Source organism: Pyrgilauda ruficollis, unplaced genomic scaffold (assembly GCF_017590135.1).
Source record: "Pyrgilauda ruficollis isolate IOZ18807 unplaced genomic scaffold, ASM1759013v1 scaffold82, whole genome shotgun sequence".
Taxonomy (NCBI): Eukaryota; Metazoa; Chordata; class Aves; order Passeriformes; family Passeridae; genus Pyrgilauda; species Pyrgilauda ruficollis.
In genome coordinates, this window is record NW_024530155.1 from 1,120,349 (window position 1) to 1,141,791 (window position 21,443).

General features: G+C 36.3%; 1 protein-coding gene across 8 annotated transcripts in view; it reads left to right on the forward strand.

The window, feature by feature from the left end:
• The window catches only part of PCDH9 (protocadherin 9), a 669,079-nt gene that overhangs the window by 433,237 nt on the left and 214,399 nt on the right, over positions 1-21,443 (forward strand). For 6 of the 8 annotated variants that reach the window (XM_041487649.1, XM_041487648.1, XM_041487651.1 and 3 more), the window contains one exon: positions 3,020-3,221. In XM_041487649.1, the coding sequence (XP_041343583.1) occupies positions 3,020-3,221 (202 nt within the window). The remainder of the gene's footprint in view (positions 1-3,019; positions 3,222-21,443) is intronic. The other 2 variants (XM_041487654.1, XM_041487655.1) reach the window with 1 other exon arrangement.

The window sequence follows — 21,443 nt, forward strand, 5'->3', positions numbered from 1 at the left end:
GATCTTAATCAGATTTATTTACTACAGAATGTAAAAGCTAAAACTACTAGACTGTATAGTATAGGTTCAATGCACTATATCAAAGCTATTACATAAAGCTAGCAAAAAGGAAACCATTATTAAGTAAAGATTGATATAACTCACCACAACAATGCTCATGGGCAGATCTCTTTCACTCAGCCTCAAGGAGTATCCTTGAAGGGGTTTCCCCAGTTCAAGGGAGAAAACTTCATACACTCCAGGAAGGAATACATGAGAGGAACCCAACTGTGTGAAAGTGGACTGGACTTCTACAGTGTGTAGTGATTGACTGCCAGTCATATGCCTCCAGGTCTCCTTAGCAGCTTATCTGTCAAATCTGTGCCTCACTATCAGGATCTTCATTTGGAGTTGGTGAGCCAGACTGTTTTTAGCATAATTCAATGCCAAAATCAGCACATGACAGCACCTCTCAGCCCATCACTGGTAGCTTGCAAAACAGGGCATTATTTGAGTTGACCATATTCCAAAGCAGATCACCCTGCTACAGTGGCTCAGAAAGGCTTTTCTCTCATCATTTAAAGTATGGATTTAAAAATTAATAGCAAAGAATTTGCCAGTATAGGTGTTAGGCTCCGGTCATTTTACTGGCTAACTGGTCCCTGTCGCTGTCAGTGTAGAGTGTAAGCAGATTTTGGCTAGTATGAGGAATTTTTTTACCCAAGATCAGTACTTTTACTATATAACTCATGAAATAGAACATTTTTGTAATTGTGCATTCTTCTGTTTGTTTAGGTGGTTAATTAGTTATAGGGGTTTTATTATTTTGCAGATCCTGAAACTGAATTTGTCATCTCCTCCCCTATTTTAGGCCTTAATTTTCTCAGTCATTAATGTCTTCTTATAGAGTCTTTTAGGTTTAAAACAAATAAAAGCAATTTCCTTTTCTCAGATCATAGTGTAACCTGGGGATGGGGTGGAGATAGGGAGAGGCACCACTACAGTTTGCCACTTGCTGACTTTGCTAGTGACATAAATTCTCAGTTTGGAAAAACAATCTCCAATTTTATCTTTCTGCAAGTAGTTGCAGAAAGAGAAGGTTTCAAGTTGTGTAGTTAGCTACATTTCTATTGTGCTTATATTGAAGGGGAAGAAATTGTTCAGGGTGGTAGTTCCAGAACAAAAAAAAGTTGTAAGAAAAAGTAACAAAGTGTGAGCTGAAGATTTTCTTAGTGGCATATATGGAGTTAGGTTCTCTGTTGACATAGTGAGTACGTCCAGTGACTCAGAGGATTGATTTGGTTTTCTACAGCTGAATTCTAATCCTAAAGCTAGAAAAGGAACTTAAAAGCAAAATACTAATTATAAAATCACAGCCAAGAGCAAATAGTATTACATTTATTTCTATACTGAAAAACACAGTAATCTAAAGTTGACTTAATCAACTATATCCACCCAAGGGAGATGAATAAAAAGAAACCTGGCAGATTATATTGATCATCATATAAAATGGTAGCAATTACCATTAACAAATAGTCTTTAATAAGCAAACATACAGTTAGTACGATTAACTTGACGTTTTTCTCATTAAAAGAAAAATTAAAAAAGGAGAGGAAAAAAAGGGAAAGTTTGCGCCTGATGCTGTTTCAGGATGGATACAGGACACCTGATGTTAACTACTTTAAAAATGCTAACTAGTAAAAGACACCTGTTGCAGAATTTTCCAAATATTTCCTTCTCTTCTAGCTCTGTAGAAATCTTGAATAATTAGCTTAGATATACCCCATAAATTTCAGATGACTAATATTGATAAGAAAAAAACATTTAACTAAACAGTTACTATGCTAAGAAAAACTTTGTGAATCTCTACTTTATCCTAAATTAATCTAGCAAACCAGACCACTGAAGCTGCCAATTTTTTTTTTTGTGGGAACATGTGCTTAACTTAATTCAATCACTCTCTTGAGGTACTCTTAAACGAGTTGCTTCCAATCCTTCAAAGATGCAGTGTTTTGATCCATGAAGACCTGTAACATTCCTTTCATCCAACAGTCATGGTTGCTAAACAATTTGCAGTGGTGCTATCAGGTCTGAAGCTCTTGGGGAATCACTGTATCATTCTGTGGCCACAATTCAAAAACCAGATTATTTCTCCAGATGAGAGAGGTTCAAAATCAATAATAGTTAACTAATCCAAGTTTACACTGAAGGTTTTTTTTTTTCCTTTTCAAATGGCTAAAGGTTTATTTTTTTAAGACGTTCAGTAAAATGTGTCATTCTGCCTCTCAGTCCCTGTGTTTTTTTGTACAAACTCTGTGCTGTTTTATTTTTATTTCTCCTACCAAATTGATAATTGTTTATTCTGTCATTGCATTTTGTGATTCTTTGCTGACCACTGTGAATTCACACATATATTATCAATCCTAATTATACATTTTTGGTACATGACTGCTATCAGTTAAGTATAGACACATATTTATTCATGCTACTATACCTGAAAGATGACAACCATTTTTATGGGTTTGTTTAGCTTGGTGGATGTCTTTTTTTTCCAGTCTGAATAATGATAATGCAGTTTTTAACCTCAGAAATATATACGTATTAAATTTTTCATGTCATTTGCTTTTCATAACATATTTTCTAATGGTTTCTGCTTCTCAGAGAAAGGTTTTTTAATAGATTGTGTTTTGCAGATTATGAAAAATATACCTAATTTTCCATGATCAATTTCTTAGAAAAGGTTTACTTCACAGATGAGCACATATAGACCTTTGAAATTTGGCTCTCCCATCTGCCAATTTCCCATCTAAAAGCAAGCCAGAAAAAAAAAAGAAAGAAAGAAAGAAAGAAAGAAAAAAAGAAAAAAAGAAAAAAAAAAAAAAAAAAACCAACCCACAAACAAAGAGCAAGCAAACTTGATAACAGCAATTGCTTCATAAGCATTCCCAGGAATCTATTTGTATGTCAAAAGTTAAAAAAAAAAATCAAGAGAACTGAAAAGAAGAGCACTAATCAGTGTGTCCTGTGCTCTTCTTTGTAGTCCCAGCGCCGTGTTACATTTCACCTCCCCGATGGCTCCCAGGAAAGCTGCAGTGACAGTGGTCTGGGAGACCACGAGCCAGTGGGTGGTGGAACCCTGATCTCACACCCTCTCCCTCTGGTTCAGCCGCAGGACGAATTCTACGACCAGGCTTCACCGGACAAGAGGACTGAAGCTGATGGCAATTCTGACCCCAACTCGGGTGAGTCACCATCGTGGCCCTGATTATCTGAGTCACTTTGCTAACTTGGTACTTTCTTTTTCATCCCTTTGAGCTTTGCAATGGTAGAGATGTTTTTAAGCACGTGCATGAATATTTGTTCATATTAGCTCATAAGGATTGTTTGGAAATTATGCAGTTTGCCTGAAGTGCCTTATGTTGTAATTTGACTGTGGAAAGAAAAGTATATCCAGTAGAATAAATGGCTTCATACTAATTACACAGTAAGTAATAACAGCAGGGGAGAAGGATGTCCTACAAGGTAGTAAGTTTTTCCTGATGTTTGCAGTGCTGTAGCTATTTGGCTTTAGACTTTGTTTTAGGAAAGTCATTCTAAATATCAATTTAAGTTCAAGGACATGGAGGTTGCACTGTCTTTTATACTAACAAGGAAGTCAGTAATCAGTGAAGCACTGAAAAATTGAAAGAACCCAAATTTCTTAACAGCCTTACAATTCCCCCTTCTAACATTAAGAATCACAGGGTTTCTTTGTTAACTTGGAATGGCATGATGTATTGGAACTGTCAGATACAGATTTTCCTACCAATATTAAGGATGAACTATTTGATTTGGGAACTTCTACCTTTCTCTTCTGTCCTCCTCTATAATACATTTACTTTATTGCTGTGTTTTTGTGAGAGCACTAAAAACTGAAGCCAGATCTTAACCAATTGGGTGACTAGTATTTTGACATTGCAATGTGGAATGTGGAATCTTAGTCTGTCTGAAAACAGAGAGGGGGAAGTAGCACTGCTCTTAACTTTCTTGGTTTTTGTCTAGAATGTGAGACAAAGGTTAAAAATCTATCTGTGCTCTTGGAAGGTAATTAAACCTGAGTCCTCTTGCATCCTAGGAGTATAGAAATAAGAAATAGTTTCTGTGTTTGGCATTTCTCCCTTTTGTATAGATGATTAATTTGTCACTGGGCCTGTACAAACCAGGAGAGAAGGTGGCCTTGGGATCTGATGAACAATATTAAGGTCCATCTCCTCATTTGGGCAGAGCTGGATATGAATGATGACATTTACATCATGGCAGATGACAACATGAACTGTGGAATATTGACTTTGGAAATATTTTTCTCATATGTATATAGGAAGACCAAGAGGTTGTGTTGGATGAAACTCTACAAAGAAACAATTTAAAATGTTTTACTGAGAGTTGCATTCTGGCTTCTTTTCCTCTATTTTCCTTTTACTTTTTTTTTTTTTCTCCCCTGGATATGACACCTTCATTTTCTTCTCTTTACCAAAGCAGAAATGTTTTTGGAACTATGATGCTAAACCCTTAATCTGTACAAATACAAAGAATGATAAAAGAATAGCAACTATGAATGGATTGACTCTGGAGCAAGAATGTATGTCTGCTTAAGCAAGTGAGGAGCTTAAGTGGAATTATCTGGTTAATTCTCTGACCACGTATGAGACTTGTGAAAGATTTAACAACATCAGAGAGGAGTTTTTAAGGCAGCATTGAATGTTGGCACTGTCACATTGGCTTCACAGACTCTGAATTGTGCATCTCTTCAAAAGGCAGCATAAAAGTCATTCAGGAGAGTTAGGAAAAAAGGGCTTAGTAAACTTTATGGCAAGTTATTAAAAGTGCAGTTTTGGAAATTTTGTGTTAAACACATTGTGCAAACACAGTATATTAATCATGATCATCTATTCATGCCTAATATAGACACTAATAGAAGATTAGTCAGAATGAGTAAGTGTTCTTAAAAGCTATATGAAAAGTTTTAATATGTTTGCGGTTACACCTAATTTAGCCTTAGGGATGCTAAATTTGTGTCAAATTTATGAAAATCTAACCATCAAGTTATACTAACTATTAGTGAAGTATTGAAGTATAGGGTTTTGTTTTGTTTTGTTTTGCTTTTTACCAGATATTGAAACAGTACACTCTGTATTGCATCAAATCTCGCAAACTAAGATAGGAATTACATGGTCAGTATTGTGACAGAAATTTTCCTGGAAAAATCCAGGCCAGGATGGGAGTAATGTTGTTCATTAGATGGATTTAACTTCTATATTGTATTCAGTATCAAGCTATTGCCTAAGCACTGTATCAAAAGTTATTTTGCTACTGTAGGCACAAGTTTTAATGAGGTCTGAAATAAGGTTTAAAGCAGTTTATGGTTACTGAAGATCCTGTGGCAATTTTCAGAAAAGAAAAATGCCGTCTGGTATTGGCCAAAGTTACTTTGTGGGTATTTACATGTGTTTATGGTTAAAATATGTAGTATCGTTTGAACATTGTATTCCTTGACACTCCTAAGCTGAATTTCTAGTTCTATTGCAGTGAAATGTTCCCTAGCTGTATTTAACTGTAGAGATAGTTTTGTTTCAGTGGCTGTTTAAGGGATTGCTGGTTATGAAAATACTTAGGACATGCTAAGGTGAAAGATACAACTATAAAGTAAGGAACAAAGCCCTAGTGGAGAGTTGTAGTATTACCATGCACATGTACTGCTAGCAGATTTGGATGACAGGTGTTGCATAACAATATTTCTATTCTAAATGCTTCAAATGGAGAGAAAGAACAGTTTTTGGGAATGTTTGCAAATGACCTCTACATCAAAAATGCAGATTTGTTCTACTGTATTTTTATGAAAGTTCATTCTAAGTAAAACTTTGCTTCAGATCATGAGAATGTGATGTTAATCTTGATAGTAAAGTCCTTGCCTCATGCTGAGAGCAATTTTGGTTAATGACTTTAATGCTCAGTGAATTGTATGGGTTATTACTGTACACTGCGAAGTTATGTGAATAAAAATACAGCCATTGTTTCTCAACATAATATTGCTATTTTAATTATATTTGAAGAGTGACCAAGGCTCAGGTCTACAAAACCTGAAATGGTGGGGGGTGGGGGGGAGTGGGGAAGGGGGGGGAGGTGTGGTAAAAATCTTTCTAACTTTTTACACAAAAGTATGAGAAACCTTACTGACATATTAACTTGCATTCAATAGCTTCTACAGAGACCCAAGAACTACAATTAAATTATTTAGTGAAATAAACACACACACTGAGAGTACCTTCATCTAGCTAATCTGAAAACAGAAATCTCACACCAGGTGAAACTGAAATGAAGAGAGACGCCAAATATTAGCATTGTCAGACTCATGCTGTCACTGTAGCTATGAGAGAAAGGCAACAAGATAGAAATAGGAAGTCTTTCATAATGAGATGCAAGTCCGAGTTTACATCACCGAAACCTGTCTTCTTTATTTAGGTCTATTACTTTGAGGGTTGTATTAATTTTGCTAAGATATATTTTACATTTCCCTATTGCAAATTGATCAGTATTATTGGTGGTCAGAGGAGTTTGTTGTTAAGCTGTCAATTGCAACTCCTTATAGTTCACCTTTGTCTCATTTGCAGCTTGATACATTTGATTCCTATAAAAAAGGAATATACTCCAAAGATCTATCCTGTGATACAAATTCTTTATCTTTTAGCATACCAGATAAGAATTTAGAAAGCAGTCCAGTTTCTTCAGGATGTAAAGAAAAAAAAAAAAGTCAATGTGAAATTGAATTTACTTATACTTCTTTAAGATATCTTTCATTTACCAAAATTCCTGCTTTCTAATGGTTTTAAATATGCATATTAGGAAGTGTACTTTTAACACAAACATCTTTATCATCAGTTGCATTAAAACTGTACAGCTCTCTGATGTATTTTAATGTGAATTATTTCTTCAGGTTCTGCTCAAAAAAAACCTGTGCTTTTCTTCTCTAACAGTTACTTGCAGACTGTTACTTTTCATTTCTATAAGTGTAGTTCTCGTCAACGTAATAAAACAATCCACCTTATTAGTGAAGAATTCTTTCACTGTGGTTTAGTAAAAGTTGTCAGGGATTTAAATTTGGACTGGAATTGTTAATGTATCTAAGAGCTGCTTGCAGCTGAGCTGTGGAATAGAACTGTACAAAGTAAAAATGTGCCTCCTAGTGTAAGGAAGGGGAAAAATGCATTTTCATGAAAATGCTTGATAAATCACATTTTGATAGCTGCAAGCTGTGGATGTGATTCATTTTTCTTCAAAAAGATAAAGAGGAATAGCATATATTTAGTGGAGTGTTAGAACTGCTCTAGGGAGAAAGCCTGCTGCACACTGTGGATGAATCTATGCAATAATTCCAATGGTTTAAAACCAGACGGAAATATATTTATATTTTCTGATACATGTTTACAAAGCTAAGTAAATGTTTGCCTAATTTCTACACCTCTTTAATAAGTAGAATCAATATAGATCAACAAAGTAATAGCTTCATAAACACATGGAGCTGTAGCAAAAATTGTAACACACCAACCAGTTTCAAGATCATGTTTTTCTTTAGCAAAATTAAATAGAACATTCTATTATGTCCTATGTTACTTCCAAAGCAATTCCATATTCTTGGAAGCAATGTTATAATGCTGTCTTTCAGTAATAATGTTTGTGGATAGCTTTTTTATTTCCAGTGCAATAAAAACTGTGTAGTTAAATTTGGCTGATAAATACCTGAGTTCACACTTTTTAATAAACCTAATAGTATGGCAGTTTAGTCAAGTAATGTCAGGGATGTTAAATGGTTCTCTAATTTCAGTAATAAGTAGGAATATCTCTGCGGCAGTGGCTTAATTATGATTAAAGTTCAGAGTAATGGCAAGACTGCCTTGTATTACACTTGGTCATATGATAGTGTCCCATGTGGAGAGGCTAAGCCTCTCCTGCAAAGAGCTTTGGTTTTACAGTGTCACTATCATTACACCCAGTGGGTGATGATGGTTTAACCTTGAGGGCATACCCTCTGCTTAATCCTGTCTTTCATTTTGCTGCCTCCAAAGTTTCTTCTTTGGCAATACTGGAGTAGTCCATTGCCGCTTCTCTTTCCCCAGCTAGCTGATGTTAAGAGTGGGGGGCGGCAGAAGGTGTAGAAAGAAATGCTGCTGTATTAATGCCTAGATCTAGATAATTTGCTGTCCGTAGTCATTCTTGTGTTTTCCTAATATGAGACTATGAGAACTAAAATAGGAACATTTGCCTTTTAGTCATAGCCTCCATTTCATTAAACACGAGTTCATACCTCACACAGAATCTAACACTGTCACATTTAGCTACAGGCAAGCAGGAGTAAGGAAAACTGGAGTCAGGTTGGTGAATTAGTCTACAGAAGAGCTATAAAATAGTCTGAAGTCTGAATTCAATCTTAGCCAGTGCACTTGTGACTTTAAAAAGATAAATAAAATCTGAGAGGCATAAGAAGATTGCTATCTCTTTACATCTCTTTGATGCCCCATTGCAGTGAGGATTTAAAAATTGTCTTGGTTCAGAAAAGCCACTGTGCTACATCTGCTCCAATTCTACTTTCTTTTCCTCCACACACCAAAGCTAATTAGAGTGTAAATCAGGAGGCCATAACCATTGAATGAGCAGTAGGAGGGGACCTTGTCTCATTGCTTCTCCAAGAGGAACAGATAACTTTCCAAAACTTCCTAGCTGCTGCTGCCTGAGAAGAGCACTTGCAGATCCTTAGCAGTGAGATGAAAAGGCCACATGGAGCAGAGGGACTATGACAAAGGTTAGAGGATTAAAGGAAGGGGAAGCTTGCACATGAGATGAAAGCTGGTGCCTTTGGCTGCCATCACTGATGATGCCAAGGACAGTTTAAAACCTCAGGTGCTTTTGCCAGGACTTAAGGAATTAAGATTAATTTTTCTCCTGTAAGTATTTTCTACTCACAACGCCTTTCTTCATATAATCGCAAGCCCAGATCTACTGCAGGCATTCACAGACTTCAAAGTTTCAAAGTGATGCTGTTATCCAGTCAAACCTCTACCATAGCACAATGCTTAGTGTTTCACACAACTTTCCTTAAATCAAACTGAGGTTTCAAAATAATTCCAGTGATAAAATAGTCCAGTAATTTATTTCCACTGGTGTTTGACTGCAAGTTTTATATGGGTGTTCATGGCAAGGTTGTGGGCAGAGAGGCAGCAGAGGGTGCCTCTTTGAGAAGACACCAGAGGCTGCTCCCCATGTCTGACAGGGCCAGTTTTCAGTGGCTCTAAAACAGATTCATTGCTGCCCAAAGCGGCACAGCAGCTGGGGAGAAGGAGTAAGAAAAATGTGAGGGAAGTAAACCTGCAGACACTAAGGTCCCTGATGAAGGAGGTAGAGAGCATGCTTCAGACACCAAATAGATTCCCTCTCAGCTTGTGGAGAAGGTGGTGCCCGCAGCAGCCCATGGAAGACCCTACCCTGAAACAGGAACGTATGCCCTTCCTGAAGGAAGTTGCAGTCCATGATGGGCACATGAAGGAGCAGGAACTGTGACCCCTGGAGAGCCCCCTCGGGAGCAGTCTTGTCTTGAAGACTCACATGCTGTGGAAGGGACCTATGTATTGCTGGGAAAGGACTCTGTGTTGGCCAGGGTAAGAGCATGATGAGTAAGGAGCAGCAGATACGAAGTTTTACCGACTGACTGCAACTCCTTTTCATACCATTAACACCACTTAGTGGCAGGGGCAAGGTGGGGAGGAGTCAGAAGAGGAGGGTATGAAAAAATTAATTTGAGCCTGGGAAGAAAGAAGAGTTGGTTAGTGGGAAAGTTGTTTTTAGTTTTGTTTTTCTTGATTCTCACAATCCTACTCTGGTTTTTATTGATGATAAAATACATTTATCTTCCCCAGGCTGAGTCAGTTCTGCCAGTGATGGTAACTAGTGAGTGATCTCCCTGTCCTTATCTCAACCCATGAGCTTTTTAATCTCATTTTATTCCTGTCTTGCTGAGAAGGGGGAGTGATAGAGCAGCTTGGTGAGCACCTGGCGGCAGCCAAGGTTAACCCACCAGAATATTAAAGCTGGTGTTGTATTCTCAGTTTGAAAGCATTTATTTTTAGTTTCTACCTCTTTTCTGTGTGACTCCACCACCCTTTGTCAATGTGAAGTCTGACTTCCAGAAGTGAAAGTATATTTTGAGGCCCAAGGGAATTTTTTTACTAGTACAGCATCCTGCACACAATACAGATCAGAAATCCTAGCCAATAACCTAAAAAAAGCATGTGTCTTCTGCTGTTATCTACAGCATATGCTGCATAATGATTTCTTGATTTAATGACCCTCAGTGACAGAGGAAATAGTACTACATTGCTTACTGAATTCAACTGAATCAGGCTTTTATTTGATAAAAAAGGGTTTTGGTGTCCATAGTTCAGATGGAGTGCTCAAGTCTTCTTGAATCTGTATCACAGGTTAATTCATAGTAGTATTTCGAATGTTGCAACATTTTTTTCTTAAGCATTTTTTTCCTGTCTGTATGTTCATACTGGTCCAATGTATGTCCAATAATATATATATATATATATATATATAGATTCAGAATTAGAAAAATAAAATGTCTTCTAAATTGCAGAGTTTTAAAATCAGTTTTTCTCTTTATCAGTCATTGCTTTGATCTGAGTGGGGTTTTTTTCTGCCTCATGAGCATGATGTTTAACAATACTTTTAGCAATAGAACAGCAACAGATTTTTCTACTATTTAAAGATTTTCCATGGGAAATTAAAGGCAAAAGCACAACTGAACACATATATCTTTAATCATCATGAAATATATCTGAAAGATTTTTTTTTATCATTCTAGGTGCTCTATCACCTAACTGTGTTCAACACAATTCACCTTTTGAAAGTGTGATAGTGTGATTGTAGCAGAAATATTTGTTTGATATTTTTGAGGTTGCTATTTCTGAAATTCAGTGGAAGTTATTATTGTGACTTCAGTCACAACAATAGGAAGTTACTGTTGTGACAGCTGTGACTCCATGTTACTTTCAAAAAACATCTAATTTCCCAATGCTACATATTCTTTTACTAATGGAGTCTTAGTAGTGCAACTCCTATTCCCAATGGCAAGTTGACAAAAAGAAAGGTAATATTTGTGAGAATAAAGTGTTGAATTTAGCATGGCATTGCTAGTTTTAGACTTTAAATGGTTACAAATTTTAAGTAGAATTAGAATTGCTGATGGCTGCAATGAGAGGAATAACTTAATGCAGGAAGAATAACCTCATTGCACCCACACAGACCTGGGGTGGACCACTAGAAAACAGCTTTGCAGTGAGAGAACTGGGAGTCCTTGTGGATAGCAAATTAGCCATGAGCCAGACAGACACCCTTAAAGAAAAGAAATCTGTCTCCTGAGCTGCAATAGAAAAGGTGCTGCCAGCAAGCTGATGGGAAAGTTCCTTTCTCTCTACTCAGCACTGGTGAGACACATTTGAAATGCCAAGTCCAGTGCTGGTTTTTCCAGTATGGAAGGGAAATGGAAATATGGACGGAGTCCGGAAAAGGGCCACAAAGATTATTAAGGTATTATACCATCTGTCACATGGGGAGGTGCTGAGAAAAATGTGACTGTTCATCCTGGAGAGGGGAAAGGCTTAGGAAGGATCTAATTAATGTGTGCAAATATACCTGATGTGGTGCAGGAAGGAGAGTAGAGAGAGAGCCAGACTTTTCTCAGTAGTGTACCAAATCAAAGAAGGGACACTGGGCTCGAACTGAAATACAGAGGAATTTTCTTTAAATATAGGAAAAAAAAAAGCCTTACCACATTTTCTTGCTATCAGAACAATATAACTCTACACCAAGTTTCCCACAGAGATTGTGAAATCTTCATGGACATTTTGGAAATCAAGCAGGACATTTTTCCAGCTGAGTCATGATAACTCCCTGAGTTGAGCAGGAAGGTGTGGCTGAACCCTCTTCTGACTTCCCTTCCAAGCTTAACCATTCTATGATTCTGAAATCCTAGAAATTAATTAAATTTGTCTTGCATAGACTGTGCAATACAAATGGGAAGAAAAAAAGGAAAGAAAAATCTGTATTCTCTAAGGTAAATCAAGTATAAACTTGTAAATTTATGGTAGGATATCTGGTATAGCACTATACACAGTACAGAAATCAAACACAAATAGGTACTATCCAGGTTACTCGTTTCTTCTTCAGTTTAGCTCCTGATGTCAATATTTGAAATGGGTCAAGTAAATCTTGTAAAGAAATGCCTTTATGCCACCATAGGTTAGGAATGAAGGCTGTAGAAAGTAATCAATTAATACCCGTGTTAGTTCCAGAAATCAATGATGAACTCAGCTTCATATTAGATACTCTGAATTTTGATGCTTGCATGCAGAAATCTAAATCTTTATCCTAAGTGTCTAAGCTCCATTTTTAATTTACTGAGCACAGAAACTTTCATTTAAATTAGGAACTTATACCATGTTTGCTAAATTTCACTCTATTCACCATGTTTCTATTGAGTGTAATAGGAGCTCAAACACAAAATTTACACAAAGATATTTTGGATTCAATTTAGCTCTGCAATTTATATGCATAGGGCTCAAATAATGCCAATGTTATACACTGGCATTTGGTTGAATACCTACTTCTTGTTAATTGCACTCCCTTCTTTCCTGTTTGACATCCACATCTGAACATCTTGGGTACCCCAGGATATTTCTTACCTGGCATTGCTGATGGTTACACAGTAGAAGTCAGTTTTAGGGTGAGATTCATTCAAAAAGGTAGGAGTGCAGGTGCCATGTGTGTAACCTCGTGGTGTATCTGTGGCTCATTCAGATGTGAGTTGGAGATAGATGTGAATCAGTCTGAGATCCTGGTGTAGTCAGTGGAGACCTTAATTATCATAATTGAGACTAGACACCCAGAGAGTTGTGTTTGATGAATGTGTAGTAGATGTGTCTAATGTGAGAGCCATAGTTTTCCGAACTATATTGACTGGATTGACATTGTGTGTAGAAGAAGCTCAGACACCTAAATTTAGCTGATTCCTACAAATCCAACCTCTTGTGTGAAATGAATCTCAGCTGTTCTTGTTGCTAAGAGAATACTTACATCTTTTGGGAGATTTATCAGTTTTTCTTATGTATCTGCACATAATATTTTTCAAAGGGGAAGGGCATTTTTATTTTTCTTATCTCATTTTTACAGTACATTATGTTGTTACAGTAATTAGATAAAAATACCAGTTCCATACATATACATTCCTTTTGGGTTTTTTTGGGTTTGTTTTTTTTTTTTGGTATAACTGAAATGAAAACACCTTACCTTTTAAAAGCACAATTCTAAAGAAAGATTTCTAAAAGTAAAGTAATTTCTGTTCTCTAATCAGTTTTCTTTCCTCCAAACAATCATCACATATTGACTGGAAGTATTATCAGTCACGTGCCGTTTTGAAAATTAGCATATCTTGAAGTGCAGACGATGCATTTTGACTGTCTCTTTAATAATATCCATATGGTATGCTCATGAAATCCAGGAGTTCCTTCATTAAAGTAAATATCTTAGTAAGCTTCACTTTCTGGAAAGGAAATCTAATCTTTTGGAAGAAAAAGTGTGCTATCTTAAGAAATAACCTTAGGCAAAAGTATCTTCAGGTTTGACCTAGACTTGTCCAGAAACTAGATGTTCATTTTATTATGCTTATCTTATGGATTTATCTTTTTCTTCTTCTCAGAGTTTATGTTTGTTTTTTAGGTTGTTTTTTTTTTTTCCTAAGGAGAAATCCATGCATAAGAAGGGAGGTTCTCTGAATAAAATTTGAAAATTATATTACATAGATAATGAATATTCTGTTTTCTTTCAAATATTTGCCTTTGCAAGCAATGTTTTATGGTTTCATACATACACTTGCTCTGTTTGTCTTCAACAGGAGAAGGGGGAGGAAAGATGAATTAAGTAGATGAGGAAAAAAATAAGGAATTATATTTGCAGTCTAAAACCCATGAAAGTAAACCTTCTAGAAATAGGAATGAGTTGAATAATTTCTTAGTGTAATGCTTTATCCCTTTCATACTAATCCAGGTAAATACATGTTAAGATAAGTAGGGAGAAGGAAAATAATAGTAGAATGCTTACCTTTTTTCACTGTGCATTGCATGTCTTTATACTGTGGTTGCAAGGTGAAGGCCTGTGTGCTACAGAGAATCCATCTAGACATGACAGCAACATAAGCAACTAAACTTGGGACATATTTACTTGTGACAAGGAAAGGAAAATATATAAAAAACCTTTTCCAAAACATTAAAAAACTTTGGCATTTTTCCCATCTTGAGACAAACAAATAGATAAAGACATAAACTAATCTTTAACTGTTCAGGACAGTTTGAAAATTTTGCAGCTTTGGCAAAAAGCTTTTCAATATAAATCCTAGGCTACATCAGCACAAAATCCACCCCCAAAAAACAAACTAGCAAAAACCACAAACAAAACAAACAAACAAAAATCAACAACAACAACAAAAAACACACACAAAAAATTATTTAATTACACCTGGACACCTTTGTGATAAAGTAGAAAGACATTTTCTTGTGCATACCTGTATATATATATATATATATTATACTTTTATCTGTGTTTGTAGCTCCATGGTGAAGTATTACACAGCACAGTAGGAACAGATCTGGATGTGAAGATCCAGAACTGGTGCTGAGAACACAGAGTTTACTGTGGATAGTTCCATGGCAGTTGCTCTGGACTTTTGTGGTCCATGGGCTGAATGCCCATTCGTTACTGGATTTTTTTCATTCCATTCCAAAGGAATCCCATCCTTGTGCTCCAAAAGGTCTTCACTAGTATTTCAAGTGGAGGTGATAAGGAGATTAATGTCAGAAGTACACTCCTGCAAGTTAATGTTATCTTATTATTTAGTAAGATATATTTCTATCTACATGAAACAACTCACCTATTATTTTAAACAAATCTGTATTATTCATCTGTCATCTAAGTACTTCATGCTCAAAGATTCCCAGCATATGTATGCTGATTTTTAAGTTCTTTGCTCTGAAAACCACACAAAACTGTCATTTTCAATACAAAACTTGAAATTAAATTCTATGTGTGTACCATTTAGGGGAAGGATTCTTTTTGCTCACTCAGTGATACGCTCCACTACTCTTTTAGATTAGATCAGTGTTGCCTCCAAGATCTAAAGAAGGTGTTTAAGTTCATTGAGAAAGATTGAATAACTTAATTCTGTTACTTTATCTTAACTGTACTGAGCTATTCTACTCCATATCTGGATTTGTTAAATAGTGTCATGGAGATAACTATTGAAGTCATACTCATATCATCAGTCATAAATGATTCATTCATTTTAAAAAAGTGAGAAAAAGCAAAAACCTTCTCAACTGTATCATAATTGCATATTTTCTAATCCAAGAGGCAAATGGTGTGATATTTATCACTTTACACAGCCTTCATTTTTTCTTATGTAAAATATATATATGACTGACAAGAGAGTGTGATGGAGTAATTGACCAGTTTTGATGTTTAACTTTTATTGAATATTAATTTTTTTTGTTGCTGTTAAAGAGCAATAGTCAATTACTGAATTTAAGGGAAAGCAATTTATTAGTAAAACCATGTTAAATCATTGCTATTTTAAATGTATTTAAAATATACAAGCAAATATTTCAATATTTCCGAAGACTTACACTGTAACACAGCAAAGGCTTACAAAATTGATTTCATTTTCAGTAGAGAAGCCAATACAATTTGAGTATTTTGGGGTTTTCTTCTTTTTATAAATGTGTTAGTTTTGCAAAAATGCAACAAAAGAGGCTGGTTTTAATTGGTGGTGTTATTCCAAGGCCCTTGAAACCCTGGCACTTACAGTTGCTATGAGTGTGAATGTGATCTGGCAAGCACAGCATAGTCATTAACTAATGGATTGTAGCTACACTCTTTCAATAAAAACGTGTAGGTGGTTAGTAATACTGTAGTGTTACCAGCAATTTTAAAGTCATTTGTAGGTTAGTTTGTGAAATTAAAAGTGTAATCAAAAATTTCCCTGCACTGCTGCCTTTTTCAGCTGATTTAAGTGCAGATTCCTTGGATCATTCAGAAGGGAAATTAAATGACTTAAAAATAATCATCCACACCACAATGGATTAGTTGTTTGAATTATAGTTTCACAGTTCATATATTTCTTTTCATGAGAAATGAAAGGAATTGTATGAGATAGTTGCTTTGTGCCATTACTCCAGGTCTTAATATTTATTTATTAATTTTTCATATACTACACATACTTGTCCTTCATTATTACTTCATTATGAATGGAAACCATCTATTTCCAGATGTAAATAGGCACTTAGTAATATTAATCCCTCTTGCATGAGCAGCTACACTGTTTGGAGACATATTAATTATACATTTTGCAGAATACTGAGAATATCTAACATATGTTATAGAAGAATATAGGTCACTGTGACAGCTGCAATAGATAAATATATGCATATCTATGCATACAGACATGCATAGATATAACACTTTCCACTAGGGTATGGAGATATTCAGCCAATCTAGATGTTAATGATACTGACCTTTGTCTACCCAACTTCCCTTCAGCATTTAAAGAGACAGCATGACTGATTTTGAAGACCAACAGCATTAAAAATAAGCTGATGCATCAGTGGTTATGTTCTGTTAATACCCTCTGCAGTTTTACCAGATTCTCATGGCTGCACTCTCAAGAAATTCTAGCTATGCTCACATGTTCTATTTCTGTATATCTGGACTGCTGTGTTAGGCATAGGACCACTGCCCAGTTCATCTTTGAGAAACCTAACTAAAATAGTCTCTTTAGGGACATGAAGATGGGGAGGTGTGCACAGGGAAATTCCTCATGTGAGAAGTGGCTGAGGTCACTTGGTCTGTTCAGCCTGGAGAAGAGGAGACTGAGGGGAGACCTCACTGCAGTTACAACTTCATGAGCAGAAGCAGAGCGGCAGGTACCACTCTTTCAACCACTAACAGGACTCAAACAGATGACATAAAGCCGGAACAGAGACCCCAGGGAAGTGGTTACAGCACCAAGCCTTTTGGAGTTCAAAAATCATTTGGACAATGCTCTCAGGAACATGGTGTGACTCTTGGAGTTGTCATGTACAGGAAAAAGATTTGGATTTGAATGGTCCTTGTGGGTTCCTTCCAACTCAGAATATTCTATTATATGGTTCTATGATTCTATGCTTTTTTAACCCCAATTATATTCACGCTTCAATCCCCAGCCTATGAGTTATGCCTTCCAATAAAACAAAGTACTTTGCTATTAAACAACCCCACCCCCCCACCAAAAAAACCACAAAACTTTCTATCCCAAAAGTCAGACAGCATTTTTGAGCTACTCTGTGTAAATGGCAGAAGATGTCATGACAAAAGAGGGGAATGAGACTGGTTAAGCAAAAAATAGTGAAGAGTACTGGAATCCAAACAGTAAGTTGCTTTACATGCTTTATTCTCTTTTGGGCTAAAGGGTGATTCACAAGAACATGCATTAATAAATTTTTAAAAATCCTTATAAGAGCCCAATAAAATTTAAAGAACCACTTAAGAACAAGCAATTTAATGCTTTGGAAGACATTTTAGTACAAAAGAGACTTATGGTCCACGGTCTTTCATTTTTGGAGGAGTATTTTCTGTGACCTTTTGTAAATGTGTATTTCTCCCTTGCTTGCTTGTTTGACAAAACATACATTCTGCTCTTCTGTCTAATCTAGTTTAATTGTTGCATGTATTTATTTGTTTATTTATTAACTTTGAAAGAATAATTCCTGGTAGCACTATATGTTGATGTCTCTCTGTATTTCATGCCCTTTGTTTAGAATTCCATATATTTAGGTTGGTGACAAAATAAAATGCCTTTCTCAATGGGTCATGTCCAGAAGTGACTGCTGATATTGCCTACTCTGTTTCACAAGTATAGGGAGAAAAAAAAAGAGAGAAATTAGACAAGTGTTATTGGAGTAGTAGAGAAAGGAATGGCTTGGAAGGTGTCAGGTAAACTGCCAGCTGGATAGATAATGCACGACAGCTTGGGAATTGTGAATGAAAAAGTTGAGTGCTATGCAACTGACATTGTTATAGGTAATGCTTCCATGTACATTGAAACATTTTAGAACAGCTCTGTGCTGCTCAAAAGTTCGAAAGCTCTTTTATTTATGGCTCAAAAATGTCCATGAATCATTCTGTCAACTGAACAAACTTGAACGAAAGAATGCCTGTCCTCAGAAGACTGTGAAGTTCCAGAACAATCTGGAAAACAACCCAAATTGGGAAAGAGTGCTTAACTGGGGGAAAAGATGAGTACCATATTGCTTAATTCAGCCTCCTTCCTTTTTGGTCTTGTCAAATGTTTGCCTATTACAAGATGCCAGCCTACTCAGTATTGCATTCTGCCACAAGATATATGGCATCTCACAAATCTGGCAGTACACTGACATCAGTCTTCTACTTTTCTATCTGGTTGCCCATTAAAATCTGTATCACTAAGCTGAGGCTATGAAATTGAAGTAGCATGTCTAGACTAGCCAATGATGTTGAACTGTTGTGGTGCCAGATGTAATACTTGAGAGCACTTAACACTGATCTCTGAAAGGTATTGAGGAAGTATTTGCATATTGCATATTCTGCTAGCAACAGGGTTTTGTTGGTTTTTATTTTCTTTTTTATATCATATGCAGTATTACTTCCTCAAGTGTATAGAAGTCCTATACGTTCTGTTCAGTGCACCTAAAATCAAAATATGTGTTATGCAAATGAATCTCCTTAACATGTCAGGCATAGAATAGTGTATTTAGTCTAAGAAAAAAAGATTACAAAGCACTGTTTTGTTGTGTTTTTTGTTTTGTTTTTTTTTTTTTTTCAAGTAAATTTAGCAAATCTTGCACCTTAGCCAGATTAAATAATTAGATCATGTCACAGAATCACAAAGTCAATCAGGTTGGAAAAGACAGTTGGGGTTATCAAGTCCAACCTATGACTGAGCACCACCTCATCAACAAACCATGGCACTAAGTGCCATGTCCAGTCTCTTCTTAAACACCTCCAGGGACGGTGACTCCGCCACCTCCCTAGATTGCCCATTCTGGTGTCCAATCACTCTTTTTGTCAATGACTCTTTTCTTCCTAATGTCCAGCCTAAACCTCCCCTGGTGCAGCTCAAAACAGTGCTGTATCCTTCTGTCACTGGTTGCCTGGAAGAAGAGATTGACCCTCATCTGGCTACAGCCTCCACCTGTAGAGCGTAGTAAGGTCTTTCCTGAGCCTCCTCATCTCCAGGTCAAAAGCCCCAGGTCCCTCCGTCACTCCTCACAGACTTATTTTCTAGGCCTTTCACCAATAATAGTTTCATTTAATTTAATATTATTTAAATTATTTTACTCAAATAAAAAATTCAAATCTATTTTTCACTGGAACACATAAGTGACTTTAATCAGGTATCGGGCCCACCTCATTAGCACTAGTTTTGTTTTGATGGAGTGTATTCAACAGCTTTGATCATTTGAATTAGCCTGTCATGGTCAAAAATTGTCAATCAGTGTAGCCAAGTGTATGTCTTGATACTTCAGTAAAGTCTCAGTTCAAAATAGCTGAGAAAAATGTCCAGTAAAAAAAAAAAAAAAAAAAACCAACAAAAAAGCCTTCATCAAACCAAGACATAGACGCCTCCTCAATAAATAATTGGAAATAAACTTCTTTCTGTAGTTGAGAATCAGTTTTGCTGATAATCTGCCATGTGAAAGGTTTGTCAAACTGGGCCATTCATCTATGCAACAAAATGCCAAACTGCGAGCAATTTGAAAATAGCACTTTCTACTGTAACTGTTGGTTGTACCCCATAATAGATACTGAATAATTTTAAAGGAGAAAAAAATAATGGTTTTCATTGTTAGAGGTTTTTGTTTGTCTGTTTGTTTCTCCAAGGTTCTTTTTAGGCAAAACATTTGACAAAAGTTGTCCTTAATTATCATTGTAAGCATCTTTGATGATCAGAAAAAAAAACCAAAAAAACAACCACATTAATTAGCATGGAGGTCTGAACTTCCAGCCTTTGTGCACAGACATATGCAGATTTTCCTCCTTAGCCAACAAAAGTGGGTTTAGGAAGCACCAGAATGATTGGCTAATTATGAAGCCCATAGTTGTTTCTAAATCTGTTTTATATAATAGGTTCTTTGATAAACTGTACTAATCCAGTAATTTATATTCAGCCATTCAAAGTGTAATACAGAACAAGTACTTTATCTCTTGCTGTCTCTTGTTTGCAAAGTCTTTTCATGTGGCTGTTACAAAACTTTGCCACTTGATGCTCTTTCAACTTTTTCCAAGTAGCACTTAATTTGTAAGGGTAAAGAAGACCCACCAGTTTTATCTTCATTAACATGTTATGTGGTAAACAAATTTGGCATGCAATAATTTCTCTGCATGAAGATTAATTCAATCATTAGGCTAACATTTGCTGCTCTACAAATACCCATTTCGACCTATTGAATTTATTATTTAATATCTGTGGGCACTGATTAGCGGTTTTGCTCATTATCACTCTGAACCTGCTAAATAAATCATGGCCTTCAATTGTTTGTGTGATTGTTCCATGAACTTGTTTTAACCTTTCTGGCTCAAGTGTTTCAACTTGATATAAAAAAGATAAATATTTCATTTTTCACATTTAATCTTGACAATTGGAACAATATATGAAAAATTCTCTTCATCTATACAGAAAGAGTCTCTGCCCCATTACTCAGGTTGGCATTATGCAGGGAAAAAAGAGTGCACTTTTATTTTGCTTAATACTCATACTTTTCAACATTCTTCACCTAATATTTTTTATTGCTCACCTCCTCTTTATTCTTCATATTTTATATATATATTGGATGTGGGTTTCCAGGATTGTATAGGTGAGACTTGGGTGCAGATGCCCTAGCATTGGCAGTGGGGGCTGCAGGGTGACCTCTGTGAGGAGCAGCTGTGGCTGCCCTATGCTGGCCACAGCTGGTTCCATCTCCCTCCAGACCACCCACCTCAGGGCACAGCTGAGCCCTGCCACCAAGGTGGCATCTTGCAGAAAATATGCTCAAGGGTAAAAAACACCACCTGCAGTAAAAAACACTGTCTGGCAGTAAGAAGTGAGGAAAAATAGGAGAAACATTGCTGCAAACTCCCAGGTCAGTGAAGGAGGGAAACAAGATGTTCCAGGAATCAGAGCAGAGGCTGCTCTGCAGCTCTGAAGAAGGAGTCACCAGAGCAAGTATATTCACAAGTCAGGAATGAGAGTGAAGGTGAGCCTCAAAAAGGGGAGAGTGAGTGTAAGGTGTTACTTTTGTTTCTTTGGTCTTTGTTTCTCACCACCCAGC